At 31.5% G+C, this 21,300-nt stretch overlaps 8 protein-coding genes across 8 annotated transcripts; 5 read left to right on the top strand and 3 right to left on the bottom strand.

Moving 5' to 3' along the window:
* Nucleotides 1-299: 299 nt before the first annotated feature.
* DPL1 (sphinganine-1-phosphate aldolase DPL1) lies at nt 300-2,048 on the top strand (the record flags this gene model as incomplete). Its single annotated transcript, XM_003685209.1, has 1 exon — nt 300-2,048. One exon carries the CDS (start codon nt 300-302, stop codon nt 2,046-2,048), a length of 1,749 nt encoding a protein of 582 aa, XP_003685257.1.
* A 936-nt stretch (nt 2,049-2,984) lies between these two features.
* Nucleotides 2,985-4,385, top strand: TPHA0D01830 (uncharacterized protein; the record flags this gene model as incomplete). Its single annotated transcript, XM_003685208.1, has 1 exon — nt 2,985-4,385. One exon carries the CDS (start codon nt 2,985-2,987, stop codon nt 4,383-4,385), a length of 1,401 nt encoding a protein of 466 aa, XP_003685256.1.
* Nucleotides 4,386-5,393: 1,008 nt separating this feature from the next.
* SSD1 (mRNA-binding translational repressor SSD1) lies at nt 5,394-9,257 on the top strand (the record flags this gene model as incomplete). The annotated part of the gene is made up of 1 exon (XM_003685207.1): nt 5,394-9,257. One exon carries the CDS (start codon nt 5,394-5,396, stop codon nt 9,255-9,257), a length of 3,864 nt encoding a protein of 1,287 aa, XP_003685255.1.
* Nucleotides 9,258-9,633: 376 nt separating this feature from the next.
* Nucleotides 9,634-10,353, top strand: RRF1 (Rrf1p; the record flags this gene model as incomplete). Its single annotated transcript, XM_003685206.1, has 1 exon — nt 9,634-10,353. The coding sequence occupies one exon, from the start codon at nt 9,634-9,636 to the stop codon at nt 10,351-10,353; it is 720 nt and encodes a 239-aa protein (XP_003685254.1).
* A 148-nt stretch (nt 10,354-10,501) lies between these two features.
* Nucleotides 10,502-12,313, bottom strand: MSC7 (meiotic recombination directing protein; the record flags this gene model as incomplete). Its single annotated transcript, XM_003685205.1, has 1 exon — nt 10,502-12,313. The coding sequence occupies one exon, from the start codon at nt 12,311-12,313 to the stop codon at nt 10,502-10,504; it is 1,812 nt and encodes a 603-aa protein (XP_003685253.1).
* A 975-nt stretch (nt 12,314-13,288) lies between these two features.
* On the top strand, nt 13,289-14,419 carry RTT103 (Rtt103p; the record flags this gene model as incomplete). The annotated part of the gene is made up of 1 exon (XM_003685204.1): nt 13,289-14,419. The coding sequence occupies one exon, from the start codon at nt 13,289-13,291 to the stop codon at nt 14,417-14,419; it is 1,131 nt and encodes a 376-aa protein (XP_003685252.1).
* Nucleotides 14,420-14,553: 134 nt separating this feature from the next.
* SRB2 (Srb2p) lies at nt 14,554-15,219 on the bottom strand (the record flags this gene model as incomplete). Its single annotated transcript, XM_003685203.1, has 1 exon — nt 14,554-15,219. The coding sequence occupies one exon, from the start codon at nt 15,217-15,219 to the stop codon at nt 14,554-14,556; it is 666 nt and encodes a 221-aa protein (XP_003685251.1).
* A 424-nt stretch (nt 15,220-15,643) lies between these two features.
* Nucleotides 15,644-20,668, bottom strand: GCN2 (serine/threonine-protein kinase GCN2; the record flags this gene model as incomplete). The annotated part of the gene is made up of 1 exon (XM_003685202.1): nt 15,644-20,668. The coding sequence occupies one exon, from the start codon at nt 20,666-20,668 to the stop codon at nt 15,644-15,646; it is 5,025 nt and encodes a 1,674-aa protein (XP_003685250.1).
* Between the last annotated feature and the right edge of the window lie 632 nt (nt 20,669-21,300).

Here is a 21,300-nt window from a genome sequence, read left to right as displayed (position 1 = left end):
ATGATGATACGCCTAATTATGCTATGCGGTATATTATAAATAATTAATGAATATCGCTTTGTAGTTAATATTGATTTTAAGGTCAGGCACAGAAATAAATACATTAATTTAGCTTCTCTATATTTCAATTACAATATTTATTATGTTAATAAGACGGTAATTGTTATTTCAAGAAATTTTTGTAACCCCAAAGAAATATATTTCGCTATAATCAGCCAATTAATTGAAATTTTCAATAGGTAATAACTAAATAACACTCGTTCAAAAGTTGCTTATTAACTAGCTAACAAAATTCTACTATGGATTCGGAATATCCTGAAGGGTTAGAAACATATTCAATTTGTCAAGAAATTGTAAATTCAATTTTACAATTTGATACTAAGAAGGCATGTATTCTTGTAAATAATGGTCGTTCTGGTTTGGTGTCATATTTCAAAGAAACAGCACTACTGGAACTTTTTAAACAATATCTGTTGATTGTCTTTGTCCTAGGCTTTGTAAATAAGGTATTCCAATATATTAAATGGTATGGACTATTTGGTTCAATAAGGAGACTATATAGGTGTGTGGCTAAAAAAATATTTGTTTTGTTATTAAATTCACCATTTTTAAGGAAGACAGTCGAAAAAGAGGTAAAAACTGCCACTGACACAATTGAAAAAGATTTGATTAAAAATTCAGATTCTTTAATTGATTTTGAAGAATTGCCGAAACATGGTTTATCAAACAAGGAGGTTTTAAATGAACTTGATAAGTTGCAAAACTGTCTACCATACTCTCACTGGGAAGATGGTAGAGTTTCTGGTGCAGTCTACCACGGTGGTGATGAATTAATTAAATTGCAAAGCCAAGCCTTCGAAATGTATGCCGTTGCAAACCAATTACATCCAGATGTGTTTCCAGGTGTGCGTAAAATGGAATCGGAAGTTGTTTCTATGACATTAAAGCTATTCAATGCTCCTGAAAATACTGGTTGCGGTACAACGACATCTGGTGGTACTGAATCTTTACTAATGGCTTGTTTAAGTGCAAAATGGTATGGGTATCATCATAAAGGAATTAAAAATCCGGAAATGATTGTTCCTGTAACTGCTCATGCTGGGTTTGATAAGGCTTCGTATTATTTTGGGATTAAAATGCACCACGTTGAAGTTGATCCTGTCACTTATAAAGTGGATTTGAAGAAGGTAGAATCATTTATTAATAGGAACACTGTCTTATTAGTTGGTTCAGCTCCAAACTTTCCACATGGTATAATTGATGACATCGAAGGTCTTGGTAAAATTGCTAAAACTCACAATATTCCATTACATGTCGATTGTTGTCTAGGATCATTCATCGTAGCATACATGAAAAAAGCCGGGTTTACTGATATTCCATTATTTGATTTTCAAGTACCAGGAGTGACCTCGATTTCTTGTGATACTCACAAGTACGGTTTTGCTCCAAAAGGTTCTTCTATTATTATGTATCGTAACGCAGATTTGAGAAAACAACAATATTTTGTTACTTCAGACTGGGTGGGTGGTTTGTATGGTTCACCAACTTTGGCCGGTTCAAGACCTGGTGCCTTAGTTGTTGGATGTTGGGCCACTATGGTTCATCTTGGTGAAGATGGTTACATTAGCTCATGTAAAGAAATCATCGGAGCTGCTAAAGTATTGAGAAACTATATTGAGGAAAATATACCACAATTGACTATTATTGGTGATCCTAAATTATCGGTCATCTCATTTAAATCAGATGTTATTAATGTCTACGATCTGGCTGATAAACTGTCTGCCAAAGGATGGCATTTAAGCAGTTTACAAAATCCTGCTGCTTTACATTTTGCCATTACAAAATTAAGTGTTCCTAGTGTCGATCTGTTAGCTACGACATTGAAAGAATTAGTTGCTGAAGAGCTACACAATTCAACCGGTATCTCTTCGACAGTCGGCACTAGTGCTATTTATGGTGTAGCTGGTAGTGTCAAGACAACCGGTATATCAGACAAGTTAATTGTCAGTTTTCTTGATACATTGTATAAAGTAAAGCCTACTGACTAAACGTATATAATATATATATATATATATCAGATACATAATAATATATCATTTGATATAAACATAAAAAAATTGCTCGTATAGAGGGCACTCTCGTTTAGGGAAAAAGGACCGGTGTCATCAAACTTTATGTATACTTTTTATGGACATGGCACACTTAATATACGAATATTAGATAAATGTAAACAAATAATATATATAGCCTTTTGAAGAAAACTCTTCCTTAGACATACACAATTGTAGAAACTATAAAAATTGCATACTTTTATACTATAATTAAATGTATTACCACGTAGCTATCTTCAAAATAGTCATTCTAACATTATAATATATATATTTTTTATACTAATGAGCTCCTTTTTGTTCCAAACCAACAAATAAAAAATAAAAAATAAAAAATATTAAACAAACGTTACAAACGTTTCAAGAAATTTAAATCTAGGGACAAAGTCGGAGAAAAGTAAATCTGATAACTTGATTTGTTAGAGTTGTATTATTGTATTTAATGCAATATCTCATTGAATTGTAGAAAAAATAAGAATACTTCAGTATATCTTTTGTTATATTATTGTAGAGGAACTAAATATCATTCTAATTGTAAGAGCATCAAGAGGACCCTTTTATTCTTGAGAGGTCATTGCATTGGGTATTCACAAAATAAAACACTGCTGGTTAAGTGTTCTATTTTACTTAATATAATTTGATTGCATAGTGAAATATTGGATACAAGTTTGAAGGCTGGCAATTGTTTTGTCTTAATTTTGCTTTGGTTTTAACAGAATTGTAATATAATTAGAAGCGAGATTTGGAGAATTATTATCAATTATATTTGTTTTCTTTTGATAAAGGAAACATTAATATTCAATTTACTATAGTTTTATCCTTTGCGTATTTCATGAATATTCTGGCATAGTTTACCATTAAATAACTGGCTAAAAAATGATAATTGAACCCGGCAATGGATTGGATTTATTAGCATCAAAAGATTGTTCTTCATACTACGAAAAAGATTTTAAAAATCAGAATAGCCATGATATTATTGATAAATATTTAAAATATACACCAAATAACCCATCACCACTTCGAAAAGCATTAGAAATATATTCAGATGTGGGGTACGATGGAGAAAGTAGCGGTTACAATTTTAGTGACGATGAAATAGGTTATTTCGATGACGAGCATAACCATATAGAGACGGGCGGCAATAAAAAGAGGAAAAGAAGATATAGATACAGTTCAGATGAGGAAAGACTTAAATTATTAACGAAGCATATAGATTATCAAGATCAACCTGTTAAAAAAAGAGATATAATTAAAGACGTTATATTCAAAATTAATAAAAGAATTCGAAAAATAAAGAAATGTATATATTGCATCGATTTTTTTGTCATTATGGGGGCAATGAAGGTTATACTTTCACCTTCAAGATTAGGAATATTAATTTCATCGATTTTATATGGTATTAAACTACGACCAAACGGAGAAGAATCCAAATATGATATATATTATAATAGTACAAGTAAAGTACGAGTCTTTGATAACGGACAGCATATTGAGGAAGCCTATGGTAGTCAACTAAATAATAATATTGACGACGAGATAGAAAATTTGCTTTATAATGATTCGAGTTCATATCAATTATACAAAGAGTACGGACTTCGTTCAAGATTAGTAAAACCTCCATTATTATCTAAAAAGTTATTATCGGACAATAACTTAATTGATGACCAAAATAATTTAAAAAGTTATCACGGTGAATCTGATTCAAATGTTATTGAATTTCATCAAAATGAAGATGCTGCTACTACTAATAATAATAATAATAATAACAATAATAATAAGACTTTAAATAACAGAACAAGTATACAATCTAAGAGAGACGCGATGATTATTGAACAACAGAAACATAGAAGAAAACGATATGATTTAAATCAGGATATTTATAAGTTGCCATCACCATTTTTTAATAATGGACATTGTAAACCAAAATATTATTCAATTTACAATTTAACATACATTTCACAACTTTTCATCAACACGATAATATCAATATTTATAATAATGATTATATTCACTGGAATTAAATTTACAATTAAGAATGAAATATTAGATAAACTTTCCGATACGAAATTAAAATTATCAATTGAATCAATTGAATGTATTAAAAATTATGAAAAAAACCATTGTGGATCAGGTAAAGTTAAAGCGATGATGATTGAAAAACATTGTCTTAATTGGAAAAGTTGTATAAACAATAATAAAGACTTTTTCCACATATGGCAACAGTCTGGAATTAAATTGCATTTAATAATAATTAATGGATTAAAAATTTATTCTTAAATATCAATGAAATAAAATAAATTATGAATTAATAATTATTTTATTATTATTTCTAATTTGGTTCACATCAATTAATTTTCTATTAGGATTTTTCAAGACAATAAGTTACTATGGGACGTGAATATAATAAACTAGTCCTGAATGCCCATACATAGATATATATATATTTATATATATATCGAATAAAAGAAACTAATATATTCTTTAATACAAAGACAATAGAATGAATGGTTATTATATTAACGGTGCCATCATTTAGATATACAGGTTCTCAGACAGGCTAGGCAAATTACCCGGCTATTCACAGTCTACAACAGTCTACACTCTGTACACTGTGCAGCGTACACTGTGCGGCGTAGAATGTGCGCTTTAAGGTAAGACCCGCCAAACAAGTAACGTTGTACGACACGCGGTTTTGGTTAAAATGTGTTTTTGTGTCTTCTCAAAACTTCTCTTTTCCATTTCACGAATTGAAGAAGAAAAAGGGTAAAAAGGTAAAATGACGAGAAAGAAAAAAAATTACTCTACAAATGAATGCATGCATTCTTAATTTAGAAATATATTTAATATATAAAAGTAGATATTTCTTTGAAATTAATTGTACAAATAAATTCCCCTTTCTTTAAAGTTTGATGTTGTGTTTTTTGTTTAATTAATATCTTATATTGTAATTGTCTATGTACATAGGGATACTGAACGTTTAATACAAAAGATAAGTATCATAACTGCTAAAAATAAGTTTTTTGTTCTTTTAAGAGTAAAGGAATTTTTGAAAGAGGAAAAAAATAAAAAAGAGAGAGAATTATTGAAATATTTGTCTGTCTATTGTATTTATATGTCCATAGGTTGAAAATTCTCATTTATTATATATACATATATATACATACGAAAAATATTGGAGATAATTGGAATCTTTTTAAAAGCTCTTTATTTTACTTTTTGCCGCTGCCCCTTTTTGAATTTTGTGCATGTGCTGAATTATTCATTTAAATCTTTCGTAACTTAATAATGTCAGATTATAATAATAATAAAAAGAACTCGTATGTTCAGACTATTGGAGGTAGGAACAATCCAAAACAAATCCATGTTGCTCATAGAAGGTCCCAAAGTGAATTGACTAACTTAATGGTCGAACAATTCACTCTGCAGAAACAACTGGAAAACGTACAATTACAACAACAAGCATTATTACAACAAGGTCAAGGTCAAGGTCAAGGTCAATATTATAATAACAATGTGAAAAGTAGAAGTCATTCTAGGAATAATTCGAATTATAACAACTATTCATATGACAATAATAGTAGTCATGGATATGGTGGTTATGGCCAAGGACATGGCAGAACTTATAGTCAAAACCAATCGCATTCACAGTCACAATACAACTCGGATCTACAAGGTCAAAGCCAAAGTCATAGAAGAACAGGGTCCCAATCTTCAGGAGTATATGGCCATTCAAGAAGACAATCGTTAGTATTGAATGAAGCTAAAAAAGCTGCTGCTGAAGAACAAGCTAAGAGGCATTCAGTAGTTAATATCGAAGAAGATGACAACGTACCATCTCTGTCTCCGCCTTTTGATTCAGCATCTACTGCTCCTGCTTTAGGCGCAACTGATGAAGTTTTGCGTAATCAAGCTGGATTTAAATTTCCTGCTGCTCCCGCTGCAAGCGTTTCTCACAATTCAAGGAATTCTTCACCACAACGTAAAGGAAATAACAATAACAGTAATATACCCACTTTTAAATTTCCACCAGCTCCAGCAGCTGCCGTAAATGATGTCGACAATAATACCAATAATAACGATTTTTCATTCCCGCACCGTAGATCTCAATCAAGAAGCAACGAAGCAAGCAATAATTGGAGATCGCCACAAAATCATTTGCAACCTTCAAATCGTGCAAACAACAATAATACTAACGGCAACAACGAACAAGGACAGTCACAATACCATAGATACCATAATTCTACCTCTAGTAATTTTGGTTCTTTTGATTATTCCTCTAGCAACGGTTATAACTCTCAATTTCAGCCGGGTCATAAACAAAAACAATCAAACGGTTCCATTCAAATCTTTAACAACCAAAATCAACAACAAAGAAAATCATTATTTGCACCATATTTGCCTCATGCAAATATACCACAGTTAATTAATGAAGGTAGACTGGTTACAGGTATTCTGAGAGTTAACAAAAAAAATAGATCAGATGCTTGGGTTTCAACAGACGGAGTTCTAGACGCTGATATTTACATTTGTGGTTCAAAAGATCGTAATAGAGCTTTAGAAGGTGATTTGGTTGCTGTCGAGTTACTAGCCGTTGACGAAGTTTGGGATGCAAAGAAAGAAAAGGAAGAGAAGAAAAGAAGAAAAGATGTAGCAAATCATAACATTACAGAAAATGGTATGTCAGCAAACAATAATACTGCTGCAGTCGCAGCAGATGAGGATTATCACAATGATGCTTCTGCAGCAATTCCTATGGTTTCAGGTGTATCAAGAAATTCTTCTATAAAGACTTCTTTCTCATATGATGGAAATAAGAATGTTGAATCAGAACTTGCTGGTTCCTCATCTAGTGTAAAGAGAAAGGGCTCTTTAAAGCAACGTCCAACACAAAAGAAAAACGATGACGTAGAAGTTGAGGGTCAATCAATCTTGTTAAGTGAAGAAGAAGAAATAAATGACGATTTCAAACCATTATATGCCGGTCACGTAGTTGCCGTATTGGACCGTATTCCAGGACAATTGTTTAGTGGTACTTTGGGTTTACTAAGACCTTCTCAACAAAACCAAAATCAAAAACAAAATCAACATAATGATCGTAATCAATCACATGCTCCAAGAATTGTTTGGTTCAAACCAACTGATAAAAAGGTTCCACTTCTAGCCATTCCAACAGAATTTGCTCCAAAAGATTTTGTTGACAATTCTGATAAATATGCTGATAAATTATTTGTAGCATCAATTAAACGTTGGCCAATCACTTCTTTACATCCTTTCGGTATTTTGATATCTGAATTAGGAGATATAAATGATCCAGATATTGAGATAAATTCTATTTTAAGAGATAACAATTTCTCAGTGAATGAATATGCGGATCCAAAAAATCAACTCATGGAAAAACCATCTTTTGAAACAATCCCGTTGACTGAAGATGATTTCAAAGAAAGATTATCATTTTCAAGTGATGCTAAAACTATAAATCATAATCAATGTAATATTTTAGCATTTTCAGAAACAGGTACGTATTCTGAATTTGCTATACATGTTAAAAATAATGATGATGGCACCATTGAATTAGGTTGTCATGTTGTCGACATTACAGCTCATATTGAAGATGGTTCTTCATTAGATAGAAGGATTAGAAAAAGATCAACAGGTGTATTTTTGCCTCAAAAATACGTCAACTTACTACCTGAACAATTAACAAAATTGTGGTCTTTTGAAAAAGATAAAAAATCAGCTACACTGTCTGTTTTATTTACCTTAGATCCAAAAACATATGCCATTGAATCAACATGGGTCGGAGAATCGTCAATAAAACCAGATTTATTGATGACTATTGAGGACATCAATAATGAACTTAAAATAGAAGATGTTAATAAGCCATCTTATTTATCAAAAATTAAAGATATTGCAACTTCATTCTATTCAAAGAGAACAGGTTATCCAAACAGTTCTTTATTACCAAGCTTTTCATTATTAAAATCTTTAGATGATGAGATGGTTAAAATCGATTTGAATATTTTTGAAAAAACTATTGGGTTCCAAATTTTAAATGAACTTCAAATCCAAACTAATGCTAAAGTAGCTGAGACATTGTACACTAAATTAGGATCTTCCGCATTATTAAGAAGACAATTACAGCCTGTTTCTAATAAATTAGAATCATTTAAATTAAAAGCTGAAAGATTAGGTCACGATATTGATATAAGCTCTTCAGACAGCATTTTGAAATCGATATTAAGTATCGAAAACCTTGAAGAGAGAAGAATAGTGGAATTGCTATTATATAAAATTAATTCAAGAGCTAAGTACTTCGTTGCTGGTAAAGTTGAACCAGATCAATTCGGACATTTTGTCAGCAATCTTCCTTTGTATACACATTTCACATCTCCTATGAAAAGATATGCTGATCATGTAGTTCATAGACAACTACGATCAGTTATTAAGAATGTACCCTACTCTGAAGATATTGACTCATTAAAGATTACAGCAGACTATTGTAACTTTAAGAAAGATTGTGCTTTCCATGCTCAACAACAAGGTCTACACTTATTTTTATCCCAAACAATAAATGATATGAGCAGTATAAATAGTCAAATATTGACCATGGCTAGGGTCACACAAGTTTATGAATCCTCATTTGATGTCTTAATTCCGGAATTTGGTATTGAAAAGAGAGTTCATGGTGATCAATTACCATTGATGAAAGCTGAATTTGATTCAATGAATAGAATCTTAGAACTATTTTGGGAAAAAGGCGTTGACAGTGCTACATTTGTTCCCAATGATGAAAAATCTCAGAACTCTTATAGAAATTCTATTAGAAACAAGTTTAAGTCTACCTCAAGTGAAATTGCTGAAACTGAGGCAGAGGCTATATCTGGAAATATTTCCTTAGTTTCTGAAACTTTGGCTACCAAATTGGAAAAATTAAATCTATCCGCACCAAAAATCAAATTTCCAAAAGATTATTCAAACACGAACTTATTGGATTCATTCTTAAAGACAACTTGTATTAAACAAGATGAAGGAAATAATATCCAGGAAATCAAAGAATTACAAGAGCTTCCAGTTCTTTTGAGAGCTGAGATCGGTATGGCTTTACCGTGCCTCTCTGTTCGTGCATTAAACCCATTTGTGAGAAAATAAGTAATAGTTTTCTCTTCGAATTATTTAAAATAGTTATATATGTTTTACCATATTTCTGTATTTCTATATATTATGTAAATTTTAATGAAGTTATTAATATTTAAAATAATATAAAAAATCGTTTAATTAAAATTACTATTGGATGATATTTTAAAATAATAAATTTATCAAATTGTCATTACATTTTTTGAGTTTTGTTGCAAAATATATGGTTTAAGAGTGATTACTTAAAGAAAAAACGTAAAAATATTATTTCAAATACTTTTACAGTACAAGAGAAATATATATTTAAAACATTATTAATTTTTTATTGCATACATGAAACTACACAAAAAGCCATTCTATCTAGTCATATCAAATATATCAATTTGAAATAATGTTATCTAAAAGATTACTGAATTTGACGTCTGGAAGCAATCGTTTCTTTTTCTCTTCAAGTTTAGTCTTGAAGAAGCAATCCAAAGTGAATAATAAAAGCAATTCAAACAACAAAAACAACGATAAAACTAACAATAACACAGATACAGAAGGAACCATTGATCCATTTATTTATTTAAAAGATGCAAATGAACGTTTTAAAGCAACTGTTGAAGCACATGGTAAAAAACTAAACGAAATGAAACAAGGTAAAGCCAACCCTAGTATCTTTAACAACTTGGTTCTAGCAGATGGTTCGAAATTTTTAGATGTTGCTTCGACAACTTTGAAAGGTAAAAACTCATTAATAGTTACTGTGTTTGACCCAAATAATACTAAAAATGTCATTAGTACGATAATGGCTGCTGGCTTAAACCTGAATCCCGAAAAAGATGCTAACAATGATCAATTGTTAAAGGTTCTATTACCTCCACCTACAACTGAATCAAGATTACAACTATGCAAAGAAATGAAACAGGTATTTGAAAACTATAAGAATTCACAATCTAAACAATCCTTAGGTTTTATTAGGGGTGAAGTGTTGAAGCAATTGAAGGGATTTGATAAAAAGAATGATTCTGTAAGAAAAGTGTTGCAAGATCTTGATAAAACTCACAAGGAATTTACAACTAAATTACAAGAACAATTGAAGCAGGCTGAAAAAAGTCTCCTAAGTTAGTTGTCGACTTTTATTTATGACATCCTTGTAATATAAGATAGCTTTGGGTATAAAACTTATTTCTATACTCTTTTATAATATTCAATATACTGTAAATATCATCAAAGAAAAATAAAATCTATTTATCTATGTATTATTAATCATTCGATTAAGAATTTTTGGCTAGTGAGATTAATGACTTGATACGTTGCCAGATCGAGTCCGTGTAAGCACCAGTAATAAAACTCTTAACAAAATTCCATGAAGTTTCGTTACTTTTAATTGGGTAATCCAATGGTGGAGGAATTTGAGTAGAGACAAAAGGTAGAGTATCGTAACAAACACTCTTGGCGTTGCATAAACCTAATAAACCTTCTTCACCACCAAATTTACCATAACCAGAACCGTTAATACCACCGAAAGGTAATTGACAAACATAGAAGGTAGCAAAATCATTAATAGCAACGTTACCAGTCTTTAAATTATCACAAACATAGTTACATTCAGTGTAATCGGCACCAAAAACAGAACCACCCAAACCGAAAGGAGCTGAGTTAGCTAAGTCAATACAATCATCGGTGTTTTTAGCTTTCATCATTACTAAGATTGGACCAAATACTTCGTTTTGAGCAACATCCATATCTGGAGTGACGTCAACTAACAAAGTTGGTTCAAAAAAGTTACCATTAGGAAATTGAGGATGGTTAAAACGCTTACCACCTTTCAATAATCTAGCACCCTTTGAAACAGCATCTTCAACCATTTTTTCTAACTGTCCAAATCTGTTATCAGAAATCATAGCACCTACATCAACAGTAGAAATCTTATCAATATCAGAACCTTGACGTAATGGATTTTCATTCATTCTCTTATCTAAGATCTTAACCAATGAATCATAATTCTTTTCAGATACAATAACTCTTTCAATACCGATACAATTTTGACCTGATGATTGGAAAGTACCTCTCATAATAATGGAAGATAAAGCATCTAAGTTTTTTACGGAGTCTAAAACAATGAAGGCATCTTTACCACCTAATTCAACAACAACTGGGGTTAAAGAATCAGCAGCACATTTTAAAATATGGTGAGAAACAGGTTGAGAACCAATAAATGTAATGTGCTTGAAACCAGAGTTAGAAGTAAAGTAATTAGCAGCATCATCTTCAGCATTTGGTGGTAAACAGTAACATAATTGAACAAGATTTGGATCTTCATCACATAAAATTAAAATTTCACGAACTAATTTGATGAAAAATTCGGAAGACCAAACAACTTGTTCAGAACATTTAACAACAATAGCATTACCAGTGAAGATGGCAGCAATCAAAGGACCCATTAAGTTATGGAAAGGATAATTCCAGGAAACTATGGAGGAGATGACACCTAAAGGTTCATATCTGATTTCAGCACCTTTGTAAAACTTCATAAAGAAGTTGGTTGGACCAGAACGTTTAGATGGTTTTAAAGTTTTTTCACCATGTTTTAAAATCCATTTGAGTTTTTCCAAAGTAACCAAAATCTCACCCATTGAAGCATCTAACATAGTCTTACCAGAATCTCTACAAGCAACCTTAGCAAGTAAGTCTTGATTGTTCAAAATAAAAGATTCTAAGGTTTTTAATACCAGCTTTCTTTTAGCAAAGCTTGTTTTCTTAAATTTTTGTTGAGCAGTTTCAGCATTTTTAATCATAGAATCAATATCAGCAGCAGTCTTAGATTCAAAGGAATCAATATATTGACCAGTTGCAGGACAGTAACTGTGAATCAAACGTTGACCAGGTTTTTCAGGAGGTTCAGTCTTTTCAGATTTCCAACTTTTCTTAATAATATCGTATGGAACTTCCAACTTATCCTTCACGATATTGGCATCAATTGGTCTGATGTCATTGAAAATGGCATCATAAACATACACAAATACAACATAACCGATTACAACAGTAACTGCATTGTTTAAAGTCAAATACTCTAAGCAACTCATTGTTTCAAATAGAACAAAATTATTCAATAATTTTGATGAATATTTTAAGGTATTGTCAACTTCTCAAATTGAAAGTTGGAGAACTCAATTGAAAAATATATTGAGTTGTCAAGACCAATTAATTAAATAGATAGTTCAAAGTAATAGTAAATCCACAGACAGACACACTTATATATATAAATAAAGTTGCAATAGTTCTTGGCTCTTGGAAGTGATTAATCATTGTTTAAGAATGTTACTTGCGATAAATTTTCAACATTTAAAGGTTCAAGTCGGACGGTCTCTACGGAGGTTTGACTGTAAAATCCAAAATATTAAAGATTCTTAAACGACAGGAAATAGAGACATGGCATACGGTTTTAAACTTCAATAAAAGGAGTCTGCAAACAATATTAAAGGTCAGACACATTGGGAATACAAGAGCCATGTTGATGTCTGCTATAACTACATCCAAAGTTTAAGTGGGGTACCCCATTAACATGAGGTACAATATATACACTCTTCGATTGGATACCGATACGCAGATATATATAAGAATCGTTGGACAGTAAGAATATCCGTCTTGGATAGAAGGAAAGCGGTCAAGACCACAACGTCAAACACAATACATGCATATATGTAACTGTTGGCAAACTATCTGTGTCATAGCTTAAAAGGATTCTATCTTATATCTTATTATGTTCTTGCTTGACGCTGTTTGATGGTACCGTCCTGGACCAGCTTACCCTGTACATCGTTTTTACTTTTTGACAAAGCCTGACATTTACAAAGAAGTTTCACAATAGACAACCATAGAATATATAAGAATGTATAGTTTTATAATAAGATAATTCGATGTTTAAATACACAAGGTAATATACGTTAGTCACTTCTTCTAATAGACAATTAGGAAGCAATCTTAATAGAGGTTTGATTGAAACAAATTTTTCACTTTTTTTCCATTTGTTAAAGTTCTAATAAGTTATTGAAAAAAGGATGCAATTCTCATCAGAACAGTTTGTCAATAGATTGAATACGCTGGAAGATTCTCAAGAGTCAATTGCAAATGGTTCGAAATGGTTACTATCACAATATAAATACACAGATGATATTATGACAGTTTGGCAAGATTATATGTTAAATAAAAATAATAATACAAGAAGAAAGTTGATGAGTGTTTATTTAATAAATCATGTGGTTCAAGAATCAAAACGTAAGAAAATTGTTAATTTTTATGGTAATGACAAATTTGGTAGTTCTGTTATAAATGTCATTAACAAGATATATTTTACATTACCAAGCGATTTAAAGAAAAAAGTCAAGAGAGTCTTAACAATTTGGAAAGATAGAAAAATTTTTAGCAATGTGGTTCTTCAAGATATTGATTCTTCAATTTTCCAAGAGTCTGAAGAGGTCCCAAATAAAACTGGGAAACAAACTTCCTCCATTGACAGTACAAGTGAATCGTCTAAGAACAAGTTTGAGCAGACTCTCTCTGCAAATTTAAGAGAATTGGCATCTAAGGAAACAGAATTAGTGAAAACTACTCAAAGTGTTAATGCATCATATTTGAGATTCAAAGATATTATGAAGACGAATTCCCGTGATAACTTAAATGCTATAGGTGACTCCACTAAACTTTTAATCGAGAGCAACATAACTATTAGAACGCTGAAAAGAGATATTTTAAATAAGTTGTTGGAGGAAAACGATAAATTAATCGAGGATGAACAAAATTTATTGGGTGAAATTGATATGATTTTGCACTCTAACACAATTTCTAACGATCAAAATTATAACAATGACAACGATGACGTATTACCAACCTATGAAGATAATAAAGATGAAAGTGACAGTGATAGCGACATCAGCACCGATGGGAAAGGCAATGGTGGAGACAAGATTACGTCCAACGAATCTACTATGCAAAAGAGAACAAGTGAGTTATCTGCAACGGATGATTCAGAAATAGATACACAAAGAAAAAACCAAAAAGCTCAAATGAATCTACTGAGCATATTACGGGAAATGGACCGGATAACAGTGGTAGTTTCGAGGGTAATGATAATGCTGATACATCAAACGACAATCAAGATACTGTCACGTCGAGTATTCAAGATTTACTAAGCAAACTAGCAAACTAAGTAAACAAAATTTAGATCACAAGCATAGGAGATTTTGCAATGCTGCTTAATGCATACGTATGATATATATCAATTCAAAAAATATAAACATACATATATATGTGTTACATAAATACTCTAATATTCAAGTACCTGTATGTACTGATATGCCAAATCACTTAATATATTTAACTTTCTGTTTCCATTGTTCTCATTAAAATTTAATCTATCTGTGGAAAGTTTAAAATCTTTACAGTTAATATCCTTTAAAACAGTTTGTACATGATCAACGCTAATTTTAAACTCCTCTTCAGAGACATCATCATCTAATGAATTCAATTCAATCAGTAAACCCTTGAAGCCTGTCGAGGAAAATAAATTGACAACTCGAACTATAAGATTTGTAGTCTGTAAAGTTTCACCTGCATCGCCTCTAATACCTTGTCTTTGAGACCAAATATTTGATAGTCTAAGAGCAAGCAGATTATCAATAGGTTCTGTTGTCCCAGTACTACATGTATTCAATATTAGATCTTTCGGTATGTCATTGCTGTTATTTGTAGTTATGATAGCATATTTATCATGAATAAGTACAGTACCTTTGTCATGATGAGCAAATGAAACAGAATACATAATATTCGATGAGTTCGATGATCTCTCATTTTTGGTAGTTTTTCTAAAGGTCTTGAATTCTAAAGACCATGGCTCTAAGATCGAGGTTAATGTATTAGATAGAGCATCTTTAAACTCAACCAAAGCATCTGGAGTAGCTTTTTCATTAAATATTACCGCCGTTCTGGTCATTATTTCCTTGGTTTACCAATTGATGTCGATTCAATTTCTTATTGTTGCAAATTTTAAGGAAACAGAGTAAATCTAATTCAAATCAATATAGGACTGTCACAACTTGAGATATAAAAAAATGGCTTAAAGCATCATATATACAACTTGAGCCTTAATCTCTATGTATTATATTGCTATTCTGGTTCTATAATTTATTTATATAGATATATTCCATAAGATCACATTTTGAAATTTCGAAGATTTAAAGGTTGTAAAGAGAAAGATACCGGGTAAAGAAGGACATAGTCACTGTGGCAACTAACACTTGGAGTCAATTACTTAAGTAACATATGCTGAATTATATACAGGCAAAGAGATATTAGATATGTAATTAGAATAATGAATGATATACTTTTCTACTACTGATTTACTTATTAGCAAATTCTTATCTTTGTAAATCCACTACATAAGATTGGTTTTCCCTGTTACTATATAGAATTGCCCATTTATGGCCTTTAGCAGCTTCCTTAGATAAAACACTGTAAATGCTGGTTGCAAAACTTCTTGGAGTTGCATTATTGGAAGAACCAAATACTTTTCTCAGCCATTCATCTTTCTGAGCTAAGGAGGTTATGGTAATCATTTCCATTGTCTCTTCACGAATAGAATCCACTGTAATCACTGGTGCATTAGATAAACTGTGAATTATAGACTGTGACGCATCTCTTGCTGAATCTTCATATACCCATTTCTCTCTCTTACTATATTTTCTAGATTTTGCAGCTAAGTTTGGAACATATATAACTTTTTGGTTACTTCTTCTATCGTCCTTTGCATCTAATCCACCCTGGCTACTGCTAGCACTGCTTATTTCATCCCAATTATTTTGTTCTTCAAAATTCACATCCCCTATTGGTGTGCGATCATTTTGAAAGTAAGAGCTGCCTTTCATATCCTGTTGATAAAGTTGTAAAAATTCATCTAGATTCAAATCGATATCTGTACTTGTCGATAACCTTTTAATTTTTAGAGGCTTATATTTCTTATTAGTTGAACCTCCAGAATAATTTTGTTGCTTAATCAATACAATCCAATCGACACCATCTTTTTGTGCCCCTGACACCACATCTTCAACTGAATTACAATTACGTAGTAAATCAGCTTTGATATTATTCTTCCATAACCTCGTTAGGATTTCGACACCTACTGTATTCAATAACGAATTAGAAAAACTAGATATCAAAATATCGACTCTACTTGGTTTCCAATCTATTGTAGTTTCCTTTAAAAATTTATTTCTATTCTTTACTTTGCGACTGTGAGCTAGTTTAAAAAAGTTTTGGGCCACTGTGAATATAGTTTCCCATGCCAAGTTAAAACCTACAGCTCTTCTAGAAGTATTTGTTTTTTCATCTGATGGTCTAGAGAAATAAGTAATTAAGTTGTCATACCTACCACCAGCTGCCACCAAACTTCTAGCAGATCCATCGTCATAAACAGCTTGATACATGATCCCTCCTTTGTAGAATGCACTATTAAAATTTGCAAACGGAGAAATCACAATATTCCTTGTTACTTCAAAGGGTTTCAAGAAATTTATTACTTTGGAAATATAAAGTAAAGATTCATCAATTTTCTTCAAATGAGAGCTATCAACCATAATCTTATGTAACCTCTTTCTTGCTGAGTCAAAATCCAATTTAAAGTCGAAGAACTCTAAATCATTTAAAGAAGTCGAAGAAATATTTAACTGAGATCTTAAATCATTTTTGACATCACGGAATGTCTTTGCAAAACCAATCTGTGATAACATACGAGAAATTAAAGGCCTTTGTGCTTTATCAATATTACAGTAGTTAAAGATACTGTCTAATATATCGGCATGGCTCATGATAAACAGGGTATTGGTTTTCTCAAATACTGGTAGTACTGTTAGAATTTCATCAATAATTTTAATTGTCTCAGCATCATGGAATGCAGAATCTATTGAAGAATACGAAATTATATCAAAATCTATCTCTCCAAATTTTCTTGGTTCCATAGTTGAACTTGATGTTGGGGGAGGCCTATAAACATGTTGAAAGCGATAATGTTTTGTCGAACAATTCGGAGATTTTGATAAATACCTTGCCATTGGATAAGTTAAATCATATTGTAGTTGTAAAACTGTCCCGTTTTTATCCAAAATTTCATAAACGTTCTGATTACTATACATTGGTGCTTTAGGAAAGATGCGTGGGGGTTCATTATTTTCAATACCACCATGTTTTCTAAATATAGTCACAACTTCTTCCATCATTTTAGATCTTAATATTTGGGTGAAAGATGTTCCTGTAGACTGAGAGTTGTCAAACAAAATATCATTTGTCAAACTATAAGGTTGTGTAAATAATGTTTCTCTGACCTTTTGCTGCCAAGGTGATGACGGATCAGCCAAATTTTTCAAAGCATCTTTCATCATTATATCCTGATGCTTGACAGGGAGCCACCCACTATTTAATAGCTTTTCAGCATCAGGTCTTTTAGTTGGATCATGATCTAATAGTAATCTAATAATTTTCTTTTCTGTCCCCATTTTAGACCCATCAAAACTTTTTGGAAAAGTTATCGAGGATTTTCTTAAGTCTTTCAGTATCAGCACTCTTTCCATACCAGTACTGAATGGATAAACCATCTCAAAAAATATAATTCCTAATGAGTACATATCAATTTTCTGATTATAACTACCCTTACCGACTAATACTTCAATCGCAACATATAAAGCAGTGCCAATTGCGGACGTTAAATTATCTGTACTGCCAGCTAATGACTGTGTATCTAATCTTGAAATATCAAGCGATTTATGAACATTTTTTGCCAAACCAAAATCACCAATTTTGATGTTCCTTGATTGATCAATGAAAATATTCATTGGTTTTAAATCTCTATGAATGATACCTTGAGAATGTATGTAACTTAAGGCTTCTAAAATTTGACGAAATAGTCTCCAATACTCATCCCTTTGTTTACTTAGATTCTCACTATGAATTAAATCATACAAAGTTCTATTCTCACAATATTCCATTTGAATAAATAAAGTACTTTTTTTCTTATTAGTTGGTTTTGTACGGGAAACTGTCATTTTTAAACCTGATTCTGATGCACTACTGATGTTATCACTTGAGGAAGATGACTCATCGCCTTCATCATCCGATGAGTTACTTTCTTCACCTTCTTCATTTATATTTGTGCTATTAGCAAATTCAATTTCAGGAAAACCTGAATTAGATATAAAATCCCAATTTCCATCGTTTAACTCAAGGTTAGTCCTACTTTCAAATATGCTAGAATGATTGAATATGTCATCTTCATCAAATGATGAATTTTTGAATTCAATATTTGAATCATCATTTGATGAACTTGACTCCTCATTAGAGGAACTTGATTCTTCATCAGATGAACTTGATTCTTCGTCTTCTGATATTATAGCACTTTCATTTACCATATCCTCTTCTAACCATGCCGCATAATATCTTACTACATATTGATGATTTAAACTCGCCAACAACATAACTTCTGTAAGAATAGTAGATAATTTCTCTTCCGTATGCCTAATTTTTTTAACAGCATAATACCTACTGTCTAATGTATTACGTGCTTTGACTACTTGACCAAAAGCACCTTGCCCTAAAATCGCTATTTCCTCGAAATCTGATGCATATCTTGATGTAACAGTAGGATTAACAGAATAAAACCTTGATCCAATATTAAATGAACGTCTTCTATTGCTAGATTGTGACATAGTTCTTGAGCCTCCGTTCAGTGCACTAACAGATGACAGTATATTTTCAGAGTTCATTAAACTGCCGTCCATTGGCGCCAAATTTTTGGTAGTATTAGGATCTATGTTAGTTCTCAGGAATTTCATCGGTAACAATTCTAGGGCTCCAAATCTTGATTTTGGACTATTATCTAACATTTTTACTAATAAATCGTACAAAGTTTGTTCTAGTGGTGTTGATTCAAGAAACTCTTGAGGAGATGCAAAATTAAGAACTGTATCAATACCATTGATAATCTGAAGAAAAACAACACCCAATTCCCAAATGTCCGTCAACCTCTGAGGCTTACTGGATTTGTTGTTAGTCAATTCAGGTGCTGGCCAGGGAATATAAGGTTTTTCGATAATACCACTCTTGTTCGGATAACGGTTTAACATATTCATTAGTGTGTATCCGTAACTTGGATGCATCAGTTTTGGAATGGTTGTTCCGAAATCATTATCTTTAACTAAAGCAATGCATCTTAATGAAATACCTTTATGATAAATACCAGCTTTATGCAAGGCTTCTAGACCTTCTAATATTCTAATCATCCAAATACGAGCAGTAGCTAAATTAACAAACCCAACAGATTCTAGTAGATCATATAATGGAAATGATACGCAGTATTCGGTTAACAATCTTATTTTCCACACAAATGTTGAATTATTATTTCCCAATCTTTCTATAGTGTATGAATATAACTTGTAAACGTTATCATGATTAACTTTTATGAGTGAATCCAGTTCTTTTTCTAAATGTGCAATTTCTTTCTTGCCATTGCTAGTGTTAAAATATGAATTATCTAATTCGATTTCTGTAAGCAAATAACAAAAATCTTGCATGACTTCAGAGGTCATTAAAATATCAGCAAGTGGTGATTCTGGTGGAACATATGGCTTTACTAAATATTGTGTACCAAAAGACATTAAATCATGGGGAACTTTTATAGGCGTAGGATTAACCACCGCTCTAAACTTATATAATGAATTGTTGGGTAGTTGTGCTCTTATATCTTTGGGGAAAACAATTGCCTCTCCAGAACTAATCCATTCTGAAGGCGGTACCAAATTAATGCTGGTATCACGATTGAACAGAGCTTCATCCTCGGTGTCTTGACGTTTTTCTAACTCTTTTTGAATAATTTCATCAATTCTTTTCTGTTCGTTTAGTCTATTTCTTTCTTTCTCTAGAGCCTTTTCCTTTTCCTCCTTTTCTAATTGTTCTTTCTCTTCCTGAATACGTTGTAATCTCTCTTCCTCTAATGATTGTGGGTTCGCAATATTTTGTGAATCATCCAATTGTTCTTGGACTGCTGATGCAATTTCAAAGATATGCTCTTGACCTTTAGCATATTTATGTATTTCTTTAAATTTTTTTTTAATTAGATCTAATCGGCTATCCATTACATTTTCAACATTATTGAAGGACACTTCAGCAGCAGTATACGGATACATAGGAGTCATTGCAACATGAATTGTGATTTTGGACTCCAGAGGGACTTTTTCAACTGACCTCAGAGATATTTCAAATATTATCTGAGGTTGTTTATCCCAACTAGATTTCTGCCGTGTTAAATCCATAAAATCATCCATATATATAGATCGAAGGGCTTCCCTCTCATCTTTCTGAATATCATAATATTCTGAAAGTGTTAGCCGGGATGACATTAGAAATATAGCCTGTATTAAAGGGTTATACTAAAATACGTCTTCGTTTATGTTTAATGTGTATGCTAATTGATAATATGCTTGTCCCGATGATCACAATGGACTATATTAATGTATAGTGTATTTGATGTCTATAATCAATTTCAATGTGTCTTTGTAATGACAATTTCAGGTATTCTATAAATATTAAATATACTGTACTTATATAATATATTACCTTATCTGAAATAACCCTTTCTAAAAATTTTATGGTTATAATTTTTATAAGTTATTTAGACGCCGGTTTAAAGCCGGTTTCTTGATAGAATTAAGAATAGGAACAATAAGTCATTTCTGTTAAGATGTCATTGATAAACTAATGGCATCTTAAAAACAATTCTATTTCATGTTTAGATTGAAGTAAAGTATATGAATGTATTACATAGGATGCACATAAATAAGACAGTTGTGCTACATATCGTTATTATTAAAAATGAGTATGAAGGAAAGTGTGAGAATAACTGAAGCCCTCACTAAAGTAATGGAATCCATAATTTATTGAAAATCGAATTAATTGTAAACAATGTGTTTCTATTTTTCTTTTTGGTTTGTCACTAGATGGATTGTATTATAATACATAGTCTTACAATATA

This window comes from Tetrapisispora phaffii, chromosome 4 (genome assembly GCF_000236905.1).
Source record: "Tetrapisispora phaffii CBS 4417 chromosome 4, complete genome".
Lineage (NCBI taxonomy): Eukaryota > Fungi > Ascomycota > Saccharomycetes > Saccharomycetales > Saccharomycetaceae > Tetrapisispora > Tetrapisispora phaffii.
Note: the sequence above shows the minus strand (reverse complement) of the source record. Positions and strands in the feature narration are given on the sequence as shown.